This window comes from Caloenas nicobarica, chromosome 3 (genome assembly GCF_036013445.1).
Source record: "Caloenas nicobarica isolate bCalNic1 chromosome 3, bCalNic1.hap1, whole genome shotgun sequence".
NCBI lineage: Eukaryota > Metazoa > Chordata > Aves > Columbiformes > Columbidae > Caloenas > Caloenas nicobarica.
The window spans coordinates 83,729,603-83,746,583 of NC_088247.1; the positions used below are offsets into that span (position 1 = coordinate 83,729,603).

At 38.1% G+C, this 16,981-nt stretch overlaps 1 protein-coding gene across 1 annotated transcript in view; it reads left to right on the plus strand.

Moving 5' to 3' along the window:
- Nucleotides 1–16,981, plus strand: part of KIF26B (kinesin family member 26B) — a 295,352-nt gene that overhangs the window by 89,237 nt on the left and 189,134 nt on the right. The window contains exon 3 of the mRNA XM_065631902.1: nt 368–901. Within this exon, the coding sequence (XP_065487974.1) occupies nt 368–901 (534 nt within the window). The remainder of the gene's footprint in view (nt 1–367; nt 902–16,981) is intronic.

Genomic DNA, 16,981 nt, shown 5'->3' on the forward strand with positions numbered 1-16,981 from the left:
TTGCTCTCAATCTCACCTGTGTAACTAAGAGTAGATTCCATTCAAGCCAGAAATTAGGGGCAGTGGTGTGAAGCAGGTTAATTCATTCTCTTTGCCATGCATTAGCACTTGCACTGGAATTATAATATTTGCCATTTATCAGTAAAAGATTTTTTTTTCTTTCAAACACAATCTAGTTTCTCATTTTTGTTCAACTGTGCTGCTGGCATATGTTGACTGTATCTAATAGCCTTTGTTTGCATTCTAAGTTTATCTCATAAAGTGGCTTTTGAAATGCCCAATCAGCAGTAATAATGTTTTACTGTGGTGACTGTGGTTAAACATTTCTCTCCTATTTCTCCCCTTCCCTTCTCTGTTTGATTTTTAGGATCCAGGTTTCTCTTCAGTGATTCATGACAAACTCCAAGTTCCCAACACCATTCGTAAGGCATGGAATGAGAAGGACAACAGATGTGATGTTTGTGCTACACACCTGAACCAGCTGAAGCAAGAGGCCATTCAGATGGTGCTGACCTTGGAGCAGGCTGCCAACTCAGAACATTACGATGCCTCGCCAGGCTCTCCTCCACCTCTCTCCAATATCCCCACGTTAGTGAGTCCCCGGCACATGGGCAGCCTGCAGCCCAGGGACTGGGCATATATGCCTGCTCCTTATGCTACATCTAATTATACAGGCTTTGTTGCCAACAAACACAGTGGAAAACCCAACACTCTAGGAATTGTCAATGGAGTGGAGAAGAAAAATGGCTCTCCTGGACACCAAGCCAAGGTCAGCTTTCAAATGGCCACCAGCCCCAGCAATGGTAATGTTCTCAACTCTGTGGCTATCCAGGCTCATCAGTACCTTGATGGCACCTGGTCTTTGTCAAGAACAAATGGTGTCACTCTATATCCCTACCAAGTAAGTATTTAAAAAAATAAAAGTTCATTTTCTTCTCATCAAAGATTGCATAGGCATTGCTAACACTGCTTGTTCCTCTTGGGGGAAAAGCAGAGCCATTTACATAGTGAGCATCAGAACAAGGAGTGCTATAAATTCCCTTTTCTCTGATAGAGGATTGAGTTAGGGGAGGCACAGACCACAACCAGTATTAGTTAGAACACTTTTTATTAATTCAGGTGTTTTATTAATTTGGTCAACAATTTGGTCCTATTATTATTCCCTCACACAGTTCCACTCACTTTTGCTCATAATACTTGCTTGGAGCAACATCTGGGAGACCAATCACACTTGTTTACTCACAAAAGGAAAGCATCACTTGTGCATCAGTGACTTCTGGTTGGGTGTTCATGAAGTACCAAGAAGGTCTTTTGGTTCATCAGGTGTGCGTATGATCCTGTAGTCTTTGATTAATTATAGGGGCACTACCTTCGTTGATGTGTTGTAAGTTACATACATTCTTATTGACACTAGTGTGTGCTGGTGGCCTTCTGCAGATTTGGCTGATTCTTGGTGTTTTGATTTTTATCAGTTCTCATGAATTCAGCAGGTCCACTAGTCTCCAGAGCTTAATAGTTCTGGGAATTAGTTAATGTTCTTTTCCTCCTCTCTGGCCTGCTGTTTTCTGGTACACCACACTCATAAGTACCTGTAGAACCCATCCACACCAGCTTGCACAGAAGAGGATTTTAGGACAGTAGGTAGGCTTTCTGAGGCACTTAGCTGCAGATGGTGGGATTTTCAGAGTCCTGAAGCACTGGCAAATTGCAACACAAGCCTGTTCTTTTGAGTTCTCCCACCCATCTCTGTTGGCTTCCTTAGGCACAAACATCTTTGGAAGTTGATCTTTCTAATGTTATGAAGAGATTGCAAGATAGGTCCCTAAATTAATATTTAACATTTATCAGTATGAAAGCAACTGAGACTGCAGCCAGAAAAAAAGCATTGTTATTCATAAACATTAAGATATTGTCATGCCCCAAAGAAGACTTGGTAAAACCAGAATGAGCTACAGTTATTTTATCTGGAAAGTATGTGACTTTATAGTTTTGTGGATCTATGCTCTAGTGAACATGAATCACATTTGAGCAGGTCAGTATGTGATAATAGTTTGATCAAAAAAAAAAAATCTCATGATCTAAGTTTGATCTAAGAAAAAAACCTAAACAAAGAATGCACATTAAGAAAACTGAATAATTGGTATTAGGAAAATCAGTTTATTAAAAATTAAATAAAATATATTTTCATGGAAGATGAACCTAAAAGATTGCAAGTGCAATAATGTTCTTGGTTCCTAGATGGCTCATTTTGTCTTAAAAAATATTCACTAAGGAGAATCTAATACTCAAAACTTTCCAGGCGGATCCTGTAGTTTGGCTTCAGTCAGAAGGAGGACTGTTCTCTACCATTTCCCTCTCCTTTCAATAACCTTGAAATAGAAAAGATAGCACCTGAATCTAACCCAAACCAAACAACCAAAAAAAAATATCTCCCATAAGGCAAACCAGAAAACCCCAAACAAACCCAGCAATGTTGGTCTGTGACGAACTGTGGTGATAGTGAATGTTATATTCTCTTTAAGATTGCAACCTTCAAATGTTGAAATTTTCACTTTACTCAAGTATCACATTTAATTGTCAAGTCACAAAATAATAATGATAGGTTTTGCCTCTAAAAACATTGAAAAGATTTTAGTATTTGGTATCTGTATCAGGCTGAGAATTAGTCAAGTAAGAAGAAAAACTTTGAAAAGTAATTTATTCACTGTTTGAAGTAGTAGGGAGAGGCAACCTTTGCTTTTTCTACTTTTGTGTACACAAACCACTTGTATTTGCTACACACTTTGAGAACACTATAGGTCTCTCTCCCATATAAATATATATTTTTGTTATGCATTTACTGTTACAATTGCAAAACTCTGCATGGGAAGAGCACTAGGAAGATGAATCTGTTACCTTATCTGAATTAGAACCTTCCTTGATTTGAAGTTGAATTAAAAAAGAGGTACTAGCTACTTACCTGCAAATGTCTATATATTAATTACATTTTCTTGCCTTCTTATAAGAACAGTGATTAGAAGAACCTAACTGTGCATTAGCTAAAAGAATAGAGAATAATTTCTTGGGATAAAAAGCCTTGAACTTCACACAGAAGTACAGTACCCTTCTACATCATAATCTTGTTAAATTGATGTACAGGGAGAAGTCAGGCTCATGGCTCTAGACTTAATGGTGCCTGTTGTAGACACCTCCCATTGTAAATTAGCTTTTGTTAGACAGTCTAGATAACTTGCCAGAAATGGTTGAGTGCCTTGAAAACTGACTGTATTTTTTTCCTTGAAGTATCACCAAAAAGAGAAAACATTAGTTTGGAAGTGACATTCTGTGGCTCAGAATTTACTCATGGCAACATTAGGCAGCAAAAAGTATTCCTACTGTTGTAAGTTCAAGGATGTTCCTCCCTTCCTAGGACCTTCCCCTAAAATTAGAACCTTGTTGTGGGGAATGAATGACAACTTTTGCTTCAATTCTCGTGGGGAAAAAAAAAATAACATAAACAAAATGAGTGTTGTGATAATGTAGGTCTCAGCTGCTGTAGTAGTGTAGGGCATGTCTTAAATTACATGCCACTAGTCAACTACTTCTGCAGAAAGAGGAACTGCTATCAGGAGTTAATAAATCAAATGTGAATTTATATACTACCAGATTTAGTAATTTATTGTATGTTTACAGCCTGAAAAATAGGAGCAGTATTATAATGATGTCTTTAACTGAAGATGCATGCCAGATGTAAAAGAACCTTTCTAACACTTTCACACAGACATCTCCTAAGAATAAATCAGAGAAATAGCTGCTAAGAATTCTTTAGGCAAAACTGGTCCCACCTGGAGATATGGAGATGGTGTTGATGACCCCATCAGTCCCCACCAACCCTGTTTTATATCATTCCATGTTTAGCCATCCCTTGACTAGACAGAAACAAAGGTCTGATTCCAAAATCCTGTGATGTCTCACAGGCCTGGCTCACAAATGAACAATGCTGTTTTCTGTAAGGGCCTGAATCAAATTTTGCTGGTAAGTGATCTTACAAACCAGGGAATCAGAGGCAGGGAGTGGGAATTGATTGGTCTTAAACAAAAAGCATGGCCAGTTAAACCCCTCCTACAAACACTGGAATGCTGAAATGGTTACCTTGTCAGGGTAAAAGTGACCCTTTTCTGTTGAACAGATGCAGGAAAATACCATTCAAAATTCAATAGAGTTTGATCCAGAGTCTGAAAAACGTGCTTTTTCTGTCACCAGCAGGTAGCATTTGTATACCCTGTGGATCAGACTGTTTCAACACTTGTAAAGGCTTCTTCTGCTGATCTCCTTATCGCTCAGAGGGATTTCTGTCCTCCTTTGCTCAGAGAAAACTCATTTAAATTGGCGAGGTTTTACCTGAGAAGGGCTGTAATTATTTGTGCAGCTGTGAATTACAGGATACTGCAGAGTTAAGTGCATTTCTGTTGCTTACTGGTTATTTATGTAACACTTCTGAAGAAAAAGAAACCTTTGGGCCTGGGGTACGAATGTAGGAGCCAGAAGGCCAAATACTTTAGTGAAGTGTTTGCTGCTTGTAATTTTTATGCAGAATGTGGTAACAAATTGCATACATAATGTTTATATTACTGTATTATCCAAAGCTGCTAAAGTAGCTAAAAAAAAAAATACCACATTAAAGAGTAAGATTAAGGTAGATTTGAATCTTTAGTAGTTCAGACTGATTTAGGATTTGTTTTCAAAGGGAAAGGAGTTGAAAATAGTGACCACATTAAGCTGACTACACTAAAACACTTTTTCTGGAGTAAAAGTGCTCCATTATTTAAAAGTAATTGTTTCTCTTTAGAATGGCCACCCTCTTTTAATCTAAATTAACTGTACGGTTCTCAGGTGTTGGTGTGCCTCTAAACAAAAAGCATGACATTGAACTGCATTGTGGTGTGAGCTGCAGAACATAAAACGGTGGACATTTCCTGGATCTGCATAAGAATCTTTTCACATCTTTAAGTAGGTTATTTAAAAAGGTAAAACAAAGAAATAGCACAGTGTGTTTGGTAGATTTGAGTGACAGGAAGGTAAGAAAGAGCCAGAGAACTGGAAAAGGCCAGCTGTTCCAGGAACTGTGTGGGCCATGAAAGGGAAGGATGGGTAACAGAAAATGTGGCTTTTGATGTGGGTGAGCTCCTCTTGCTCCAGACCTTGAGGTTGTGAAGTTTGAATTTGGTAAGGAAAAAGATGTGCATGTAAGGATTTGAGTAGGGGTATTGTGAACATAACGGTATTCAAGGGAAAAGTGTTCCTTTCTCCCCTGCACTTAAAAAGACGCTTTTGACCAAAAGTTTGGAAAACGAGATCTTAAACTACTAAGAGCCTCTTGGCCCCAGGCGTAATGATCTCAAGCCTATTCAGAGAGTTATCAAAGACTTTGTTTGTGTACAATTGATAAAAGCCTACGGTATGTGCTTTCTGTTTCCTCTTTATATATAATGTGTGTTTAGAAGAACACTGTTCTCTGAGAAAGTACCAGCTTGCTCTGGAGTTTTGCAGTGATGAATTATTTGTTTGGAGTTTACTTAGGTCACGGTTGTCTCATAACACATCACTTCTTTCAGGCACAAGCTTTTAAAAAATAAACTGGTAATGATTAGAGTTGGGCACAAGATGAAGAGTTCAGATGCAGAGCCAGTGTGTGTGTGTGGGGAATATTCCCATGCAGGGTTTTGATTCCAAGGTTTTTTCCAAATCTCTGCTGTCTAATTTATTTCTCTTCCACATGCTACTGCTTCTGTTGCTTCTTAAAGTGTTCAGCAGGATAAAGCTAAAATGTTAATGATTGCTACAACAGTGCTGGGAGTAGTTTAAGTAGTTTCTAAAGTATATAATGCAAGGCACAGAAATCAAGTTACTTGCTCCATCTGTAGACTAAAAGGTGTCTCTATAATTATTCCATGCTTCCTGAAGCTAGACCTATGTTGCCAAAGCACCTTAGCAACAAAAGAAAAGGAGATTTGTATACTGTCTCCTCTAGTACTGTGTTCTTAAGTGACCACACACAATTCAGTATGATATACCTAATGCAGGAGATATTTTGCCTTTGTGCAGTTAGGTTTTGGTCCAGAATTTTTTGAATGGCTTATATTTCAACAGCAGTTTAGTCACTGAATTTATGAGATCCACATTTGAGTATGATGACTCCCTGAACATCGTAGAAAACTTTGTTCCTATCACTGTGAGCTCATGAATGTTGATGCTGAACAAGTTTGTGCAAACTCTTGCACTCATAGTGATTTTCATTCTGTGACATGGACTCTAACAGGAAAGAAACTCTACAGTGAGACTGTAGACTGAAAGTGCAGGAATTTTATTTCCAAAATTTGTTTGACTAGGCCAAGAAACAGATTGTCAAACAAATTCATTGGCACTGAAATTATATCCCTGCTTAATTATCTCTGTTACTCCCATCCTCCATGCATTAGTTATCTCTGAAGTAGCTTTCCTCTGACTAAAAGCCTTTTTAAACCACATCACTAATAATTCGATGTGGCCCTACTGAGCCTGTGTATGTCATCAGTTGACATTTTGCCATGATTGTTTGATCATTCAATTTGTATATTACAGGACTTGGCTATTTGTATTTCATTCCTCCTGTCCACCCCCTCAACTAACAGCCCAGTTGTATACTTATTCTCTAATAGCATTGTGGAGGGGAAACTGAAGTCTATGTGAACTGTAGGAGGGGTTTATTTTTGCATTACTCTGGTGTGATTTGATCTCTTAAGGCATTTTTATGCATGGCTTAATGACCTTAGAATTATTACTTTTCCCCTTCATGATACTTGGGTGACCAAGGGAAGAAAGAGGTAAAGGGTATCCCATGGACTGAAAAGAGCTAAGTAGGCTTATCCTATGAGTATGAAAACCCCATGACTCAGCTGTGATGTGAGGAAGAAATCTGTGGACTATTAGAGGAGTGAGTTAATCCTGTAAATTAGCGAAAGCCAGAAGATCACAATTAGTGAGGATTTAGAGTCTTGATTTCTTCCCCTGCTCTGTAGCCTAAGGATTTTGTCCATGTGTGAGGCTAATTTCTTTTCTGAAATAATAGCTGTGCTGATTGCTTACATCATTGAACAAGAGTATAAACTGAGAGGAGATGTTTTAACAGTGGGAAAAATAAAGTACAGATGGGGAACGGAGGGAAAGAGAAGACAAATTGTTACATCAACACAAAATTGTCCCTTTGTTTCCCACACTGTAAATAAGGTGGCACAGAATCAGAGAGAAAAATGTTCAGCTTCTGCTTTATTTCATAGTTCAAGAACATGGAAAGTTGAAAGATACCCAATTTGGAAGTGAGAGGGGGAAATACGCTTTTCATGCAGCGTACAGTTCTGTGTGTCGTATTGCTGTGGAAAAAAGTATTGGGGCCAAAAACTTAGGAGAATTCATAACAGGACTATGTGTTTGTGGGCAATAAAAAAAAAAATCCCTTCTTTCTGATATTAGGATAAGAAAAAAAAGTAAGAGACATTTCCGAATAACATAAGGCGATCAGTATCTTACATTCTATGGAGAAAGGCTTACTTTAAATACATCCAACATATAGCAAAGGACTGGAATTCCTGAAACTACCACTGAAGCTTTCCAGCACAGGTGTAACTGGGCTGACTGGGAGAAGGATACAGATGTACTTAGCCCTTAGGTGCTTTGTCCCTCTGTTCTGAAAGTGGCCCTTGAGTGGCAGCTGGAGAGAGAGCCTAGATTAGAGCCTGAACCTGGTGAAGGATAAACACCAGATGACACCAGATGACTGGTGCTGTGTTTTGGATGGAGGCCTGTGATGAACAGATTAGTCAAGACTGCTTCCAATGGTTTCAACAACATTGCCAGAGTTCAATGTAAGTGGTGTACATTTCGGATTTTTTTTTTCAGTTTCTTACTCAAGTGTAAGAAGATTTGACTTCTAAAAACTCTCTTGGGTTGAAATCATTCATATGAGCGACATGTTGGTCTTTAAAGCTGCATAAAGATTCAGTCCTATGGCTTATTTGCCCTGTATCTTGCTATTGTTCAACATCTGTTGCAAGAAGAAAGAAAATAGAAATGTACAAAACCAAGGGTAACTCATTCTGAGATGCAGAAGAGAAAGAGGGGATGACGAAAGAATTAGAAAGCAAATTTTTAGGAATTTACCTTTAGATTCCCAAAGGGTGCCACTCAGATCAATGCATTATTTCCTTGACTGAGACATTGATTTCTTACATTGTTTTACATAAATGTGACATAGAATTAAGACTAGATTTAGGAACACCAACATAAATATTTTTTTGTTTACTTTTTGTAAAATTCCATTCCAAGCTTTAATTTTGCTTAGAAAAAGGTTTGGGCTTTTAAATATGAAGAATTGTATTACTGTGCAAAAAATAAATTGCCAAAGCCTTTTTCTTTGATGCTATGCCATGCTTCTGGGAAGTAAGGAATAAATAGCTAGAGGCTGATGTAGCTCTGAAATATGACTCTACACAGGTATCATGTAAAACCATTGTTTTCTTTAAAGTGTTTCTGAAGTGGCATCAGAAATGGAGCATCAAATTCTCTGCTGGGACAGTTCTCTTTAATTCTGTGGATCCGAGTTAAAGTGGTTGATTGTTCCCTTATATTCCAGAGCATTGAGAACTTGAGAGGTGGGTGTTGTCAGATAAAATACATTCGGGGCCAGACTCTCTTCCGTCTCACTCCAGGATAAATGCTTTGCAGTTGACACGGCTACATCAGTGTAATGTAGCTAAGAATAAGATCAGCATCAACCCTGTAAGATCCCATGAGCCAGAGTGTGAGAGCAGCTGTGGTGATGGGAATGAATATGGTGTCTTGCACTCAGAGTGGGCTCAACTTCTCTTTGGGCTGGTGGATGGGGAAGGTTGTTTTTCCATACACCTCTGGTCTGACTCCACACTGAAGAGTCTGTTGGAAAGGCTCTTCTTGACTAATGAAAGCAGAAGGGTGATTGTCCAGCAGCTTTTGAATTTTGAACGTGCCTAGCTGTATTTTATGAAGAATGAGGAAGAATTACATCTGTACAGGGGCGAGAAAAAGCCCCTCCCAGCTAATGAAACCATCTTTTAAATCTACAAACTGCTCTGAGGAGAAATGAAATTGCACTTCACCTTTCACTCCCACCTAACCTCTCTAGCTGAATTCAGAACTGCCCCAGATATTGAAGTGGAAGGGAAGGTAATGAGCTTTCGTTTTCCAAGGGGTTGGTTTGGGCGCATTGTGTTTAATGTCACTAGCAAGCCTCAGCAGAAGCATCTGCAGCTCTTCCTTGCACAAGAGTCACCATCAATTATGCCATTAAGATATCTGAGGACTTGGGTTTTGTAAGCCAAAAAAGTCTCAGGTCTGACTGTTAGATGTGAACATCAAGTGACCAAGCTGTAATCAGTGCAAGGCAATAGTTGTATGGGTGGGAATGCAAGTGAAGTGTTTCTGTTGTGACAGCTCTTTGAACCAAATACATGCATCTGTCATTTGTCATACTTTACTTCAAAATACTTGAGATTTTTTTTTTAAATTTGCGAAAGTGGCGTATATATGTGTTTATTAAATAGCTGGCTAAATTTATGCACAGGCTTTTGGCTAATGGGAAAGACTGCATTGATCTCCAGTGAGTGCAGCTTGGTATCTCTGGATAATTACAAAACACACCTGTGGTGTGAATTCTGTGATTTATGTACACCTTTTACTACACTCCCTATTACTTTGCAAGAAAGTCAAGGCTATTACTAAGAGACTTCAGGCCTAGTTTTGAAAAATATTTTTATTTTAGAGCATATAGAGTGTTTTGTGGTGTGTGTGGTGTGTTTTGTTGTGTGTGGTGTGTGTTTTTTTTTTTTTTTTTTTTTTCTTCCTGTAACAGACAGCTGATAAACAGCATTTATTGCTTTTCTTCCTGAAAAGTTTTTTGCTGCTGGAGCTAGGCAGCGCTGCTGGATATAAACAGAAACCATAAGCTCAATCATATCCGTTTTATTCTTGTATATTTTCTCAGTTACTGCAGTGCAACACAGAAGATGGAAAATTAACTTGAGTGTTATTAAAGAAATTATATGGAATGCATCAGAAAACCAATGTATAGTAATCAGATATAATTTCTTAATTGATTGGTTTGTCTGATCCCTGAAGACTTTGTGTGAAGTTCATTGCCAATGTGAAGGAGGTAAAGATGGATGTGACATGATTCTTAATTGTACCATACAGGTACATCATGGAAGTGATCACAGCCAGGACTGAAAGGGAAGATGTGCTCAGAAAGCTTTGTCTACTTTTGATCCAGCTTCTATGACAGTCATTGTGAAGAGTCTTGCAATGTTAGGCAGGTTTAACTGAGGCTTAGTTTAGAGCTTGTAGGAGATTTCTGATTTTTTTGTTTTGAAGTAATGTAAACCAAAACTATGTTTGCCCTGTTCAGCAAATAATACAGCCAGCTACTATTCAGGTGACTTAGGGGAACAACGTAGCTAAAGGCTCCTGGTCAGCAGACTGCCCTGACAAATTATAAGACCATCAGTGTGTGTACTAAAGCTTATCTATTTATTTTATTTTTAGGTGCACATGCTAAACAGTTTGGTCTCGATGGTCTCAAAGGTCCTTTCCAACCTAAATGATTCTATGATTCTATAAATAAATAATCAAGTTGTTTTCATGTAAGTGCATGCTTTGGAGGAGCAAATCTAGTTCTCATGTTACCAGCTTTTCATGATTCTCTGCCCCAGTCAGTCATCACAAGGCTCTTTGCCTCTGTAATCCTAAATGCCTGGAAGTGCCATTTGCAGCCAGGATTTAGTAGTGATGCTGATTATCTCCCGAGCGTTGTCTCACACTGCAGAGCTGTTGTAAAGATCCTTTTAAACATTGTCAGAGTCCAGTTTATCAAGATTTATTCTCACTTATACATAAGTAGGTGAAATGGAGACACCTGGTGTGATGATAGCTTGGTCTAGATCAAGATTTCTGGAAAGGAGCTTGAGACAGGGTTTATGTATTTGTAGGTTTTGTAGGTTATGAGATTTTTCCAAGCTCAGTGATGTGGGTTTCTGTGCTTCCTTTTCCATTTGCTGCTCAATGACTTTAATCATATTAATATATTGTGATTATTTGCCCCTTCTCCCTGGGCCTCAGTGTTTTGTCTATTATGACTTGGTTTCCTTTTGAGTGTAAGAGAGTAGGAGGACACCTACTAGTTACAAACGCTTACCAGAAATACTGTAAAACAACTGATGCTCCTCAGTATCCCATTTTATATGCTGGATAATTTTATATCATTCATGAGAAAAAAAGGTTTTTGTTAATGCTATTGCTGCTAGTGTTCTTGTGCCCATTTTGAAGACACTGAGTAGAAATATCTTTGTAATTTCTTGGAGAATCCATAGATGGTACCACAGAAAGCCAAAGGACCTGTCAGTAACCACAACTCTACTAGAGCAAGAGAATTGTTTGTGTGTAGGGGATTAGAGAATTTGCTCCCAATATTTTTTTTAAATGTTGCACTGACATAGAGTGGGGAAAAATTAAATTCTACCAGGAAACATATAATGTAAACTCGGCTGAAAGATAGCTGGAACAATAACTGTATAATATTTTGCAGACTTAAAAGTCTATTCCTGTAAAAGGACACAAACTACTTTGAGCATCAAATCTAAACCTTGGCAATACATTTGAAGGAAGCAACTTTATTGTCCCATGGTTTATGTGTTAAAAAGCAGATGTACAGGAAAGTGGAAGAATATACCTGAGATGGGTGCTATGCAATTTGCAGCAAGTTGAGAAAATAAGTTTTTCTTCTGTTACACTCAGGATTAAAAAAAAAAGGCCATTTTGTCATTTCATATGTGGAAATTAGATTTTTCTGTGCCTTCCTGGAAGAGTCAATATCAGAGTGGATTATGAAACAGAGAAATTGTAATGGTTCACAACAATTTGGAGAAGCTTTGGAAACAGAGAAGACTGACTAAAAATATCTTGCTTATTAATTGTTTTATCATCAAATATGGCTTAAGCTGGAATTTTTATCAACTGCACAGTGTTCATACACTTTACCACTTCTAACAAGCTGCTACTGTGCTTTCTGAAAAGAAAAAACTTTAAAAAAAGGGCTTTCCTTTAGAGGGATTCACTTGAAAGCATGCCTTTGGGAAAGAATAAGACTATAGAAGTTTTAAATTGACCTCTGAAGTTTTTGAGGTTATAGTATCATTGAAATGTATTCTTTCAAAAAGCTTCTGCATCTAGGATATTTCTCCCTTGTTGTTTACTGTGCCTTAATTCCTAATAAAAATAGTTTCAGCAAGTACTAAAATTCTGTTATCTTTATACAATGCTCTGTTTCCTCCTAGGGAACCTTCCGTAATACTATTTTGCTGGAGAAATCAAGCTTTGAAACTGTAATTCTTTTTTTCTTGAACTTTCATAATCATCTATTTCTGTTGGATAGGACTGAACCCTGTGAGCATGAAACCCACTGCCTGTAGGGAACACTATGCAGGAATGGGTATTTTGGAGTTCTAGTCCTCTGGGTTAGTCACAAGGTAAAATGCACCCGTTTTGTGTGGCTTCTGTTGCTGTGGTCATTGTGAGCAGAGCAGCTTAGTTGTGGGAAGTATTTGGAGAATTATCCCTGAATTTTTGGCTTAATGCATAAATAGTATGAGTACTTAATGACTCGATGAAAAAATCGTCATTCCACTTCTGTGTGTGTGGTTTTTTTTTTCCCCACATGCTTGGTCTGCTTTCTTTGTGTGCATGTACTTAAATATATATTTGTGTATGTATATACATTTCTTCCACTTCATTTCCTCTAGGAAAGACTCCTATGCTGCTTTTCCAAAGGAAATTGCTGATAAACTTCAGTGGAGTGAGCTTAATTTCAGAATCTATGCTGGTGACAGAGCATCATCACGCTTTTTACTTTTAGTAACTGTATGCCATTCTGCTGATATTAAGAAAAATCAAAGAATCAGAGTACACAGAGGTCTGAAAGCCAATTGTTGGGGAAGGGTTTCAACCCCTCTTAAGAATACACACTAAGTGGCAGATCTAGAAGTGTTTCAGGCTTGGTTCTTTATTAACCTATGTATGGAACGGTGCTCTATGTTTTGGAGTTAGCTCATGCCTGTTGTGTTCCCTTTGTCCTAGTGTAAATAGCTGTGCAAGATGACTTAGTACATGCCTACAGTACACTTTAGGAAGAGACAAGACAGACCTTTTTCTTCAATTATACAGATTATGACACTGTACTTCCATTGACCTGTAGTCAGTGATCCTTCTTTTGGCATGTCACTGTGGAGAAGAAAATCACTCCATGATGCGTTATGAAAAATTAATTAAAATATAGGCTTCCTTTTAAAAATTGATTTTAAAGTAACTTCTGAAAGTTTTACATTACAAACCCAGTAAACAAGTTGAAAGGGAAAACCCCAAAACATTTCATGTGCAAATAAAAATCCTCTGTGGAGTGCTGAAAGCCAAAATGAGAACTGGAGATAACCATGAGGCATTTATTACAATTCAGAATGGTTTAGTAGAGTTTAGGCACCATTTCAGATGATGAGCCTGTTTGTTGTTCTTATATTTGGACTTCATTAAATGCCTTTAATTAAATCTATTGTAAATCTGTTTTATTCCAAGGGGCCAGTTAATGTAATCTTGCTGTTTGCTTATAAAAAATATCAACCAACAGTTCCTGCACTAATTTTAATCACTGTTTATTTTTAGACCCTAGTGAAGTATGTTTTGTCAGTTTAGTTTATTGTGCAAACTCCTTGGAGCAATGACTTTTTGTCTTTCTTTGTGTTCTGTGTGGAAGAAAGTGTATTTTCATTGTTACTGTGTTTAAAAAAAAAAAGTAGAAAAAGTAGAGAAGTGCTGTTTGAAGGTTATTTATGCTGACTTTTATGAGGAAGAAATAAACATAGCTCTAAGACTTGAATGTATACTTTCAGACAATTTTCTTAAGCTGATATTCTCTCTTAATCTTCTGGCTTTTGACTGTTAAGTTTACCAAGTAATTTGTTTTGTTGTTCTCTCCTGTCTCAGGCTGACAACAGGGAAAGTGATCAGGGTATGTAAAAGAACAAGAATAAAAATTAGCAAATGTTAGTGGTAAAAATTAGGAAATAATAAGCCTACAAAGAGGCAGAAATTAAGAAAATGACAAGCGCCTTAGATGATTCACGAAGTACAGGTCTACCTGGGATTAATGTACTACAGACACTGGCAATAATTCATAACAAAAACTGGAAGAACACGTAGTGGATGTACTGTGAACAAATTCAGCTTTGAAAATAGACACCACGTATACCTATGAGTAAAGAGTAAATAATTGGTAATATTTACTGTGCACGCTGCATTCCAAAGTTAAACACATTAGATAGTAAGATGCATAAGACTTTGCATATGACTGCCATTTATTTACCTTTCGCAGCCCTTCTCCTAGACAGGAAATGTCTGATAGAAGATCATTAAAACTGTATGGAGTATATCCTTGGTTTGATCTAAGTTATGTTTTACTGGAAAATAATCCTTGATGAATCAAGTGATTGATTATTTGTCCATCCAAATTTCTCATGATAGGTTATACTGATGGAATTTGAAAGAAAATCCTCTTTTGAGGAATGGTTGCCATTTGTTAGTGCTGCAGGTTATGTATAGTCAATTGTTCCCTCTCCTGCCTTTTCAGAAAGGGCTGTAGAGCACAGCCAGACTAGAGCCAGTGCCTCTTCCACTCTATTCTTCACTTTTCAGAACTGTGCCCTTTTGAAAATATGCATGTCTGACGTTCATATCTCCCAAACTGATCCCTGATACATATATATTTTTTTAATGCCATCTGAGGAAAGTAAAGGAGTTATGTGTCTGTCTAAAAAGAGCAATCTAGAATCAGTGGTGAAGAGAAAATATGGTTCTTCATCTAGCCTTATTTAACTGGTCAGGAGAGACTCAATCTGCTAATGAACATGCACTAAATTCAAGCTGAGAATGGACAGTCAGCATGCTTGAAGTTCTCAGTGTACAAGGGCCCTGAATGAAAAGTGAGAGTATGATTTCATACTGTAAAGCTGTCATAGTGAAGATGGATTATGCTGGTTTCTGCAGACCAAAATGCAGATTATGTATACTGGGGAAAGATCACTGTGTGCACTTGAATTAAATGCTAGGTCAGCTTCAGCTAATGTGATGTTCATCTAGCTCCCAGGAAACCATGCTTGGCTTGGATCCCTTCAAGACTTGCATATTGAAAATGGCCAACTGAAACAAAGAATTTGGATTGAAAACATGACGGAAGTTGCAGCAAATGAGGTGATGCAAACACACGTTTATCTTGGAGAAAAGCAGTAGACTAGGACTATATGTAAAAAGCTGAGAATATGCTTAGTGCTGTGCTAGAAATACCCACCCCATTTAGCAGACTACCAGAGCAAGTGTGTTGCCCCATGCTCACAAGGTGGCCTCTTTGCTCTGCCATTGGAAGTTGACCAGAACACAGAGAGACCCAGTTCTTAATGGTTTACAGTGTGCACCAACAGAGCTTAATTTGGTGTTCAGCTGAGGATGTGCTGCTGCTCTTGTTGCTTTTGTTAGCGGAGAGAGCAGTAAATGTAGAACAAACAGAAGACAGCATAGCATAACTTGGCACCTTGTCAGCCTATAGAATTTGCTGCAGGAAGTAGCCTCTAAGTCAAATGCTTATAGTTGAGTGGTTTTTATGACTGCTAATAACAGCTGTAGCTATGCAAACTAAGGTAATAAGGCAATCAAACCTATGCCCTAAGGCGTTCACCTTCAGGGCCAGGAAGGAACTGTTTCTGCCCAGCTAGTGATCTCATTTGAAGGCTCTTCTGGCACCTTTTGAATTCTTTTCATGTATTCCTGTTAAAAATGATGGTAGTTGCTGTCATAAAGTAGTTTTAAAACCCCAGCAGGACATTTTTATTATTAACATGAAAGTAAGACAGGTATTCATGTATTGTGACAGAGATTAGGAAGACCAACCTTATTAAACTTAGAGAGGTCATTCCTGCTGATGCATAGCTTCTGCAGAACGGTGTTTGTGGTGGTGTGTTTTTTTTCCTCTTTAGCAACTGCATACTGACTTCTCTGGAAATGAGACAATTTCATGGCAGCTCCCATTAGCACTAACAACTGTGAAATCAGCTGTTGCTACATCTCCATGTTGGTACCATGAAAGAAGGAACACCTGCAAGGGATTACTAAGAGCAGGGACAGAAAAAGGGAAGACAGTTACAGAAAGCCAAAGGGCAATGCAATTCAGTATGACTGTTACACTGTGAGAGGGTGGATGAGGCCACGGTTTGTGCCATTTACTGCAAAGGTAGAAGTTTTCAGCATGGAAGTTGAGGGTAAATGCTGTTTCCCTGTGGGAAAAGACGAACACGAAATTATTATGCTTTTTGACTTGAGAGGTTGGCCGGTGTTGAGGTCTTGCAAGGTGTTTGCATTGAAAAGGTGTGCTGTTGATTTCTGAAGAATGTATCAGCACTTCTGTTTGTGGCAATGAAATGAGAGCATTTCCTAGGCAAGTGCAATGCTCACAGTACTGAGCCTTTTCCAGCTGGAATTCAGCCCCCTAAAAGTGCCTCTCTTGCAATACTACTCTGTTGGTACTTCTCTTGTTTTCACTTCTGCAAGGTCTGCAGTGCAATTTTGAACCAAGTAATAGCCAGTACCCCGTATTTACATTTTAGACCCACTGGACCATTCTGAACATATGGTCTAACTTTTGAGCAGATCTGCATTCAGCCTTGCATAATGGCTCCTATTTTGGCTATCCTAGCCTAATCTAAGTCTTAGAACTAAAACACATGATCAGTTTGATAACTACTTAGCAAGCTTACTAATATATGGTAACTGAATGCATGCTCATACCTCACAGCAAATTTAAGATAATTTCTTTGACTTAGCTCTAGAAAAGTGATTGCAA